Here is a 12,039-nt window from a genome sequence, read left to right as displayed (position 1 = left end):
TATAAAATATAATATCATCATCAAATAAATGTCACAGGGCAGATCAATTAACCAAAGTCTGTTTGACTAGTAAGTGAAAAATCCAAGTTGTATGTGAATCGTATGGCATTCATTCTACATTTTTTAAGATAACCTTTAAAAGGATATATATTCTTTTGGAAATCTGCTTCCCATTTGATTCTCCTTTGTTATGATAATTCATTGATTACATACAGAAAGACTAGAGCAGAGAGTCACAGACAACAAGCTAGTAGGTATTCTTAAAGAGATGGGTCTGGCTCAAGGACACTTCAGCAAGGTGGCTGCTGCTGGTTAAAGCCATAAGCATAGAACAAATGCTTGAACAAATGCTTGATTGGTTGAAGAGAGAAGAATATCCGGCAGCATCAGTGCTGGGCCAAGGTTGAAAACAGGTGTGTCTTTGTGGCCTTTTTAATTCCCTGTGCATTTTGGTTTGGTAATTGGGTAATAACTACAATATAGGTGCTACAGCCCTGACCAAACCTAAAAAACAATCTGTTCCTCTTACAATGCCCGAGTCCTTGGAAGTAAGGATGTGAGGATGCAGATTGGGTGGCCAGGAGGGTGATTCCACCCTGCCATATTGTGTGAGTCCTTGGGAGAAGCATGCATAGACAGATGCAGTTTGTATCTGTCAGGCTGGATATGATCTACGATGCTGGGCCTCCAGCCAGCAGATGGTGGGAGAAATTAAATCTGTGACACAGACCGTCACAATGGAGTGTGTGTTTATGTGAGGAATGTTGTCCTTGAATTGTTTTTTGTGTGTGCATGTTGTGACAGCCCTGCCTTATAACGGAAGCTAAACCTGTTCTAATTAAAGGGAACCCAGACCTTCACACCCTGCATCATTTTCATCAATAACCTACAGTATGTGATGTTAAACACGAACTGGCCACTCACTTCCTTCAGCAACATGAGGGAACAGCTATTAAAACAGCAGCATGTACATTACAGACACCCACAACCATTCAAAAAGAGAATCAGAGAGTGAAAAAGTAATGTGGGGGAATAGCAGTTACACAACAGACCTTATTTTGGTCATTGTGGATGATTTGAATAGCACGAAGGAAAGGAGAGGATTAAGTTGTCGGAGGAGCGGGGCTCTGTATTAAATCATTCCGATATAGCTTCTGTATGTATTTATCTTGCCTGGGAAGAAGCGCAATGCGATTTCTATGCTGTTTATCCAGTCAGGTTTGTTGTCCGCACTTGCCTGGCTCCTGAGATATTTATTACTGGCATTGTGTTGCAATAATTTTTTGCCTGCACCAGGGACTATAATGCACGCCAGGCAAATAAAGGCCTTCTCTTACTTGTGAGACCATAATTTGTTTACTGCCACCAAACACAGGACCACTACAGTCACAGTAACTCTGTATTTTCAAATGTGTGCCCAAAACTGATGTGTTTTTAACACTGTTGTATAATTCTGTCCTCTTTTCCAATCAAGAAATCACAGAGGGATAAAATGGATGAAAATGGACATGTCAAACGTCAAACTTTGGAGTGATACAACCACTTGCCTTATCACGCCAAAGTTTGATGTTTGACGTGTTTTCACCAACCAAGGGACTATTTTTTCTCCACTAGAGAAGTTTTGAATCCTCGCATATCTCTCACTTGACCTTTCCAAAAAGTACATTTTGTTCTCGACATTACATGTTCAGAATCAAGTTGCCAGGGAACTTCAAAAAAGGTCTGCAGCTGGTCTGAAGGAGTACATTTCTAATTCACGCTCTGACAGCACAGGATTCCAGTAATGATGGTGCTTTTGATCTGGTACCATTAGATAACATTCCTCCTTTCTAGAGACAGGTCTGCCGTCTCCCAAGGGACAAGAGAATGTTCACCAGCACAGCAGAAAAGTCACAGAATATACCTGCTCATATATACCTATCTTCTTGAGTCACAGGGAGCTCTGCAGATTTCAGTTTGACATTTTTTTATGTTTGTTTTAGTTTTCTATAAAAATACAGTGGGTGAGTGCAAGCACATAGTGTTAAGATTTGATAGGATATTTGATTCACAACCACAATCACTTTGGCTGGAGTAAAGGTTCAGCTTGTTTTAGAAATGCAGAAGTAATGCAGAACAAACAGTATTGTGAGCCATTTCATTCTCACGCCACAAAAGGAAATAAAAACAGAATTAATGTTTGTACAGTGTTTTTTTCTTCGATATGTAATCTCCAATTTGATGTTAGAATTAAATGTCCATACGATGATTTGTTTTTAATAGGAAGGTCTGCATTATTATTTCTAAGTCACAAGGCTTGGTCACTGTAGGCCTTTCCCAGGACTTGTGAATGTTGCAATTCCCTGGTTGCTGTGAGAAGGCAATTAAAACCATGTACCTTTTCATCAGAATTTGGCTTTGGTTTTGGAGAATACCGGTCAGCTTCCAAGTTGTAGAAAAAAAAACAAAAAACAGTCACTCTATTTGTTCCACCATACCGCCTCATCAGTTTTATCATCACCCTTAGTTCATGACATGGTTTTGACACCACCTTAGTCATTTCTTCATCTGATTCATTGCATCTTACATTTTACATGCTCATCAAATGTTAACAGCGATGAAAATATGAAATATTGCCTTGACACGGAGAAGTGGCAGCACACTGCATTTAAGACTGATGTTGTGAGCTGAGATGTCTTTTCTGGCCGGCAGTAGTTTATTTTCATACATCACCGAGACAAGCACCATTTACCTGAACATTTACTGAAGCAGTTCAATTCAAGAGGGGCGCTCAAGGTCAAAACATTGGCATCGTTACCCAAGTAATGAGTCATTGTTCCCACTGGTCATCTCTCTATACTACCCTGCAACGTCATACCACCACCACACTGTCCACTATATTTACACAGAGATACAGAGATAAAAGAGTAGATAAGAGAAAGGGAAGTGAAAGAATGACGGCAACAATATTTCTCAATCACACTTCCCCCTCTGGTATCAGCATCGTCTGCATCATTATTTATCCATACAGGTCAGACCTGCACACAGCTCACTGACTCTCACTCTCTCTTACACACACACACACGCGCGGTCTAGGCGAGGACTGATTTGAAAAGTAATTTTGCGTGTAGACCATTATTAAAAAAATCGCAGTAAGAAAAAGATGAATATAGCGGAGGCTCCTCAGATTTTACTTAGGACACTGTGACAACTATAAAGAAACAACTCTGTTCTTTTCATTCTCATGCTGGATGTGTGTGTGTGTGTGTGTGTGTGTCTGTGTGTGTGTGTGTGAGAGACAGAGAGAGAAAGACACACACACACAATGAGAAGTGGCATAGCTGACTTTGGGCCTGTATGTAAGTCTCAGTGGTGTGACCTCTCGGGCGGGGGCGTGAGAACTGCCACGAACAAAGAGCAGGGCTGTTACAGCGTGACAGAATTACAGAGTGACTCGAGACTCATGACTGCAAAAGTGCTAAAGCCCGACTCGGCTTTGGAGTGAAAACATGCCTTCGCAAAGCTCCACAGGTGGGCGGCAGGCTAAACTATCCAGTCACAACCACAACTCCGATCTCCCCAACCTGCTCAGGTTAAGAAAAAAACAGGACTATTGGTCAACACCAGATATAACGACGTTTGTTGACACACCTCCAAGAAGAGGTTCAGTATGACATGTGTATCAATTTCTATACAGCCTGAATTTTTATGCAAAGTTGGATAACATCATTATTTGACAGCTTTTGTCTAAGTCACATTGGATCAGAAAATAAAGTAATTGCCAGTAAAGTCAACTTAAAATATAAATAAGTGTAAAGAATCATTGCATAAATCACTATTTTGACACTTGCATTTCTATGCAAAAAGGAAATCCCTTTAAAGGGAATTGTTGATGTCCCCTGGTGTTACATAAAAAGTTGGCAGTACTGACACAAAATGAATGTGGACCTATTAAATTAGGCCACAAATCACAAGCAAGTAATCCAGACAGTAATTCATTTTTGCACCTTGGTATTTTCCTCCATACACTACAGCCTTCCTTTCTGCACACTGAAAGCACGTGTAAAGCCGCACAGATATGACCATGGCCATAATCCATATTTTGCAGGATTGGTATAACAAAATAAAGAGCCAGTATATAAAATAATCATAATTAATGCTCGACCTTCCTTTGCTCTGTTAAAAGCTATAATCCAGATCGACTTAGTGGTATAATGACTTCACCACTCTCACTGCCTCTCTGGATGGGAGTGCTCAATGTATTATGACAACTTTATGTAGATGGAAAGTCACATGAACTTTAAGTCATGCAGGGAGTGTGTGACTTTTCTTTTGGAATGCAAAAACAGGACGTTTTTGTAACCTTTATTTATTCCGGGAAGGCTGACTGAGACATGACATTGTTTTTAAGCAAGGCTCAGCTTAATTTCCCTTTACACATTCACACCCAGAACAGCTTCAGTCCTTTTTTAATGGTCACTGAGCAGCGTTACTGGTTGTGTGCCTTGCTCAAGGGCACCACAATGTAGGTTACAGAAACTCAGCAGGTCTCTAAGTCACTTTCTCCAGATTTTATCAATTGACTGAAAACAAGCAACATTTGATGACGTGACACCTTCTTCTCAAACCTTGAGGCTACCACTGCCCCATTAAGGAGGAGGATCATTAGTCTCCGTCTGTTTGGTGTTGCCCCAGTGTTTTCTTGTGTAGTGCTGCTGATATGAACTTGATGTATCGCTTGGCTAAGAACAATAGTCTAAAAATAGAGCCAAGCTGACAACATGAGTGTGTGCGTGTTTGTACTAATGTGTTTGCGTCAGTGAATATGCATGAATGTGTGTATGGTTGTACGTTTGTGTGCATGTCTGCATGTATCAACAAGGCTTGTCCAGCGCATCCTCAGGGTTCTGGGCGAGCAGAGAGAAGGAGTTATTTTGATTAAATATGATGTGTCGTTGTGTTCTCTACCAGTCTGTGTGATTGTACTTGCGAGTCTTCTTGCAAAAAACAAAAGAAACAAAAACAAATGCTGACAGACTAGTTGAAAGGTTATCGCAACAAATGGACCACTTATTTAAGAAGTAGATTCCCTTATAACATTCAAAGATTTTCCTTAGTTTGCAATTTGATTTATGCTAATAAATCAAATCAGTAAGTCAAATAGGTTGAATTAAATATAATGTAAACATAATGTATACAGTATATGTGTAACGGATGAATATCATTACAACAATTACAATTATTAACATTTAGAGTGAAATCTGTATGAAGAAATATGAACAATAACGGGTAGAAACACTCAAAAACAATTTCAGAGCAACAAGCCCGTACAGTATATCAGTTTATACATTTATCATTACCAGTTTTGGCAGAAATTGCTTACTTTCAGCAAAAACAAAACCTCTTGGCAACGTCCTATTACTGTCCTAGTTTGGAAATAAATATCTGTCTCTTTCACCTTGCTAAATGTGCAATGAAGTTGCTTCACCAGCCACTTGTTTACTTTGGCTGTCTGCCATTTCACTCTGGACATGTAGCGTAAAACTGGCTTGCTTGAGCTTGTAGGCTGATCATCTGTCCATAGTTGTTGTTTTTTGTTTTTTTTATCAACCTACGCTGTTTTGGTTTGTCAGACCCAAACAATGAGCTTAAACTGGCTCACCTCTGCTTAGAGGTGCAGACTCAGGTGTTGATTTTGGGTAGTTTAATACTATCATAAAGAATATTTCTTAATGCAGCTTTACATAGGTGTATTTTATGAAAAAGAAATAGTCGGCATTGTAAAAGTGTAACTGTTCAATTCATTGTGACTTTAACAATTTTATAATAATTGTACTTTCCCATGTGGTCAAAGGTCTGGTTCCCATCCCATGCTGAAAATGTATGCAGTGAATGTGTACTAGTAACGCATATAGATAAAAGCATCCATCATATAGCATGTGTCTGATACTTGACTCTGGGGTTGGCAGCTATAACACTAAGCACAGGATCACAGAGAGAAGACGACTTCATGCAAAGTACGTCTACTGGTGAGAACAGTTGCTCACTGTTGAGTAAGACTGTCCGCCTTTCTATTCTACTAACAGAGGGTATCCGTGCTCGGTGTCCTATTTTGTCCCCCCCCACCCCCCCATCACTAACACTGTGATTAATCTCATCTCATTTATGTGCACGTCATGTCATGTTAGTGCTGTTTGTTTGTGCAGGCAAAAGCATTCCTCACAATACAGTGCAAAGGAAGGGTAGAAAGAAAACCTTTCTTTACGCAGAAGAAAAGTCCCTTCGGGAAGATTACGCAAGCCCAGACAATGATATCATCAAATCAGGACAGAAAAAAAGGAAGGGTGGGTGTAAGAAAGATGGGATTGAAACGGGATGGTAAGGCTATATTGAATGAGAGGGGATCTGCTTTAATGCCACTGTAATGGCTGTGGACGGCCTTAATCCTCCCGCCGGCTAGCTCTGGAGCTTTTTTCTTGAAAGTTTCTAATGAAATCAACTCACGTGTTGACCAGCACCCAAATGACAAAATTACAATCATCTAAGGTAGACATTTGTGCTCACAGCTCAGTGATATGGAAGGCTGAGCAGGAAGAGGTGAAGAATAAATCACATGCATCAACTTTATGGGCCAGAAGGGGAAAGGAGGTCCATGGAGGTCAAACTTGCCCTGTTATTGAGCATCACAGTAGCCCTACATGTGGAAAAACTAAATCTGTTTATATGTCTATCTGATCTTAAAGTCTGAAAAAGCAAGGAAACACTGCCTTTCAAACATTTATTTAAGGACCATATTTTAGCGATTAGTCATCTTTCACTATGAGGCTTCTGATGAGGCAATTTATAATTATTTAAATTGATTATGGGATTGATTTGCTGTCATATAAAAATTTGAATGATCCACTGTGAGAGGATGACAAAGTAAATATAGCATTATAGCCAATAAATAGCAAATATTTCTTAACAATATAACTGGATTCCAAGTCGTACATGAATTGAAGAACTGTATTCTATCCTATTTAAAAGTGCATTCCTTCCAGTATTTTTCACCTTGTGGAGTTTACATTAAGATAGCTCCTCCATGACACTGCGAATACCAGGAATCCTCAGTTAGCAAATGTTTATGTATGAGTTATGAAGGCAAACACCCATATTTGCTTTTGGATATACTGGAATAAAAGCTTCAAAAACCAGCAGCAGCAGGAAAAGGAGGAGGAGTTGAAGAAAAGAGTGAGAGTGAGAGTGAAAGCAAGATGGAGAAAGAAGCCAAGCGAGAAAGGAACACTTATCTTACCTTCAAGCACTGTAAGCTTGGCACTGGTGTTGATCTCGCCAGCACTGTTGGTGGCTGTGCATTCGTAAATGGCTTCGTCTCTGTGTGTGCGCAGTGGCTGGATCCGTAGTACGGAGCCCGAGCCGTCATCAAACTCAATCACCTAGGAGAGCCAGAGCAAAGCAAAGGGCAAGAATGTTATTTCTTGTCATTTCTCTTTTCCAAGGATGTCACTTCATTGACACAAATAACATTCAATTAGACTTGCAAATTACAGTTTTCTTGATGTTTGTGTTTCTGATCTAAGAGAAGAAAAAATGTTTTTGCTAGTTTTTGCAGCTTTACCAGTTTCGCAAAAGCCTATTTTCAAAATTACGCTTTTCAGAAGTAGGTTGTTCTCGCTAAAAAATGGCCTAAAAATTTCCTAAAAATTTCCTTAAATACAAGTGAGAATGACCATGGTGTTCAGAGTTATTGATTTTATGAAATCATATCCAAGAACACTGAGATGGACAACAGAACCACAACCAACAGTACCTACCACGTCTACATTATGTTACAGAGGAAAGACTGGTCACAAACAGTGCGAGTTCCCACCTAAGGCACTTCCTTCTGTTCATATGGGTTCAAAAGAGGGAGGGAAAATACATCAAGTAATACATCAAGGGGATGTACAGCCAGAGATGGTGGAGCTGAGGAAGTGGAAGGATGAGCGTGTGAAAAGACAGAAGGAGATGAAGAGGACTGTGTAAATCAACATGGAAGGAGATTAAAGAGATGGGAAGCCTGTCTGGTCTGGTGTGGAGAAGAGAAGAGTTAGTGTGATGCTCAATAACAGGGCAATTGATTGTGTGCTTTGTGTGAATGCTGTGAGTGTGCACGCATTTGTGGATGTTTCTGTGTTAATGAGACAGGGTTCTAAAACCTACGCCTGTAATGTTGTCATGTTTGACAATGTTTGTCACGTGTGTTGTGTTGCTTGTCTTCACGCTCACCTCAAAGCGCTGGGAGCTGACTTTTTTGCCTTTCTTCATCCAGGTGATTCTGGGTTTGGGCTCCCCGGATGCTTGGCACACAAACGACGCAACTCCGCCCGATATGCCTGTCTGGTCCTCAGGGGATTTGACGAAACTTGGCAAGCCTGAGAGAGACAGAGCAGAGGAGGCAGAGGGAGATGGAAAGTGATAAAAAGAGGGTGGGAAACAGTCAGGGACAAGGCAAGAGGGAGAGAAGCAAGGAAGGGGAGCAGAAAGGAGGTGGAGAGGTAAGGGTAATGTTAGTGCCTTTTGCCAGTCAGATCGGCATGTAAAACTGTTGTCTATGGGTATCACTTTCTCCACACAAAAGCAATGAGAAAACCCACACAGGCATTGTTGTTGCGCACACCTGCAGCTCAGTCATTGGAGAAACATCCATTCGTCTTTGTATGCCTGCCTGTCACTGGATCATGTTGAATTTCTCACCTCTGCTTTGACACGCCATATGAAACAGTACAAAGTTTGTCGCTCATGGACAATGAAGTTGCAGTTCCATCTAGTGAACATGAGGGATTGCATTATGCCCAACAGGTAGAATGAGATAAACTAATAAACTCATACTCTTACACAAAAGAATGTGCTACATTGGAAGTTTATCGGGTTATTTAGCATTTTGGGTTTAGGAGGCAGCTCTTGTTGTGATTCTGTAACATCTTTGTGACTTCTTAGATAAGGTGTGTTTACAACAGTCCAGTGGACTGCCATGGAGAACATCTATAAACGTGGCTCCCCTATTTGCCTTCAGGGTGTTTTTACCGAGCACCACACCCAACATCTTTATGCGCAGGACAATGGAGTGTGTGTTTCAGCGACAGCCTGTCTAAGTTGACACAATGCCACAATGAGTGCACCTTAGCTCCATGCTATAGCCGCCATGTTTTATGCTTTATTTACTGCCTCAGACGTGCATAATACAAGTCTGGCTTAAACAAAATGACACAATGTCCTTATTACCAGCTCCGTCAGCTTGTGTTTCATCTCCAGAGTCATTAAAGAGGGAGGTGGGGAACACCTAAACCGCAGTGATGACGAGCAGACCGCCCCATGGAGACACGCACAAAGGGGTGAATCATCACGCTGTATACACAGAGGAGATGCCAGCCTTCCTTTGCTGAGCACACGCTGGGGAAAACCACCATTCTTTTCTTTTTTTATGTGTTCTAATATAACATTGTTGGGAGAAGGTGGGATGGAGGGGTCAATATCTAGTTAGCATAACATTGTACCTCTTTCTGATAAGGATAGGGCATTTAGTGAGTACAGGTACAGGTCTACCTGTTATATCATCAACCTCTGCCCCCACTTGGCAAGAGTGAGAGAGAGAGAGAGAGAGAGAGAGAGAGAGATGGTGCTGTCAGCTCTTTCTTGGGGACATCTCTGCATAGGAGCCATCTTCAAGCAATACAGCAGTATACAATTAAATATATACTGTATGCAAGCAGTGTCAATCAAGTGTCAAATTAGCAAAAAAGATTAAAGCTAACATTGTCTTTTATTTCAAAAGCTATCATAATAACCTACCAATGACAAACAAATACACAGAAATTTACACTACACTGATAGGCTGAAGTGTACTGTGGTGCAGTGTAGTGTGTGAGTAGGCAGTGTAGTGTGCTTGGCGATACACAGTAATCCAACACATCCATCCAACCGTGACCTGTGACCCCTCCATAGTACCTAAACCCACCTGACATTTGAATGATATTTCCGTCCTGGTTCTCCCACGGACAAGATTGACACTGCAGCTGCACAGCAATAAATCCTTTTCTATAGGGATGTGACTGTGACACACATGCAGGCAGCAGCAGAAGAGCGGTGCTAATGATTCAAACCTGATAAGCTCTTAAGAGTATATGCCTGAGCACGCATCTGTGTGCGAGGGTGGGGAGTTGGAATCCTCAAGACCTGATTATCGCCATTCTGACTTTTAAGAGTTCCTGCTAACATCTGTCTGTAGCAGTTCCGTTTAAGTTGACGTGAGGGCTTTTCACTTTGTTACTAAGATGGAGGATCAGGCAGCATTAAAGAGTTCTGGGAACATGCTTCAAAATTAAAGGATGTAAGCTCATGTTTTGCCACACACATTTAAGTGAGGAAGCACTGGATCTTAGAAATCATAAGGATTTTTGGGGATAAGTGGAAGAAAAGGGTAAACTGGCCCTCACGGAGCTTTTCCCATATTAATCCTCTTAAATCAAGCTTCCGCTGAATTCCGATAGTTAACCTGTGACTCATAAGCGAAATTATGGCAACTTCTGAGATGTCCATCGTTAATCCAGATCTCACCAAGCATTCAATCACAAAATCTGGACAGGGTTAATAGTGGTCCAAACACAATCCAACGAAAGGCCGGAAGCATTTATTTCTGGATTAAGACAGAATTCCTCCATCACTGTGCCACTGCTGGTGGTTGAGGATATCACACTATTGGGTTTGTCAGTTCTTTTCTTAGAGAGACAAAATCCAGGCTCGACCCTTTTTTTCTCTGCCTGTGTCCCATTTTCCTGGCTGTCAGGCAGTTGTCACATGAAAACAATGGCAGGGATGAGGTGGAAAACACATAAGCCTACCTATGCAAATCCTTCACTCAGCCAGTGACTGCAAGCTTTGAGCTGTACTTTTTCTAGGCTTTGATACATCACATTCAGGACTTCTATCTTGACACACAAGGCGTTGACGCGCACACTCTTCTCGCTGGCAATGTTCAGAAAAGTGCTGCCGCAACTTTCAGGCTCAGTATTGGTTGCAAGGTGCCACAATTTCAGGGTTGAGTTTATCGACTCATATTAACCACATTTAGTTTACTCCCATTAACCAGATTAAGGCATTGCTGAAATTAGTGACACTATTTGTTTAAACCTAACCTACACACATTTGTTGTTATTAGAGCAAAACTGCTTTCATGTTACAACTCCTGAATGTAATAAATTAGTTAATCAACGCAAAAAAAACTCACTTTTCCTACTCTTCTTTTGTGGATCTAATAAGGTGTTTAGTGTGTGCTACCACACATCCTGACAGACAACTTGATTATCAAACAAATTATAGGGTTATTAGGGAAATAAATGCTCAAATGTTCAAAAACAATGCAAAGTGCTACCTTCTCTAATCTAGCAGTAGGTATAGTAGTAATTCATAGGATTTAGCATTAATGGTGTAGTGTGTACACAAACCAGGTGTACTCTCACTTAAAATCCCAACAATGCATATTTTTGCCCTATTGGCTTAAATTTGAGGGCAGGCAGGCTATCAACAAATCTGCATAGATCCCTGGTTCAGACAGCACCGAGGGAGCCTAGAGGCTACTGATTTCTCTGTGTAGAGGGGATTAAAGAGCTTCTCTCTGTTAACCTAATGCCTGCAGCAGTATTTGTGGGGTCCGAGGTCATTAGAGAGATGAAAGGTATGGGGGTTCCCAAAAAACAGTTTTGCTATAGGTGTTTTTTTTTCACAAGACAGATCTCAAGGTGTTGGGACGGGTGATCAGAAACAGATGACATTGTCCAGTAAGCAGTAAACTATTTTGTCAACATTTGTCTAATGAAAAAAATTAATGAATATAGTTCATAATGTAGGACAAGAACAGAGATAAGCTTTTAAGAGACTTTAAAATGTAAAGTGATTTATTGAAACCTTTATTTAGTCATTCTTAGTATTTCACTGTTCTCACTCAAAGCAGTGTTAGTGTATGATGTTTCCTATGCAGCTATACAGTTATTTCTTTTTTCCTCGTAAGGGGCCTCAAAGCAA

At 40.8% G+C, this 12,039-nt stretch overlaps 1 protein-coding gene across 5 annotated transcripts in view; it reads right to left on the bottom strand.

Moving 5' to 3' along the window:
* Nucleotides 1-12,039, bottom strand: part of LOC119901847 (receptor-type tyrosine-protein phosphatase F) — a 166,176-nt gene that overhangs the window by 86,369 nt on the left and 67,768 nt on the right. For all 5 annotated transcript variants that reach the window (XM_038717566.1, XM_038717565.1, XM_038717568.1 and 2 more), the window contains exons 3-4: nucleotides 8,248-8,393; nucleotides 7,274-7,415 (exon numbers count right to left, since the gene is read on the bottom strand). In XM_038717566.1, coding sequence (XP_038573494.1) covers nucleotides 7,274-7,415; nucleotides 8,248-8,393 — 288 coding nt within the window. The remainder of the gene's footprint in view (nucleotides 1-7,273; nucleotides 7,416-8,247; nucleotides 8,394-12,039) is intronic.

This window comes from Micropterus salmoides, unplaced genomic scaffold, assembly GCF_014851395.1.
Source record: "Micropterus salmoides isolate LMB-PRFRI ecotype aquatic unplaced genomic scaffold, ASM1485139v1 Ms_hic_scaffold_14, whole genome shotgun sequence".
Taxonomy (NCBI): domain Eukaryota; kingdom Metazoa; phylum Chordata; class Actinopteri; order Centrarchiformes; family Centrarchidae; genus Micropterus; species Micropterus salmoides.
This window is presented reverse-complemented; position numbering and strand designations above follow the sequence as displayed.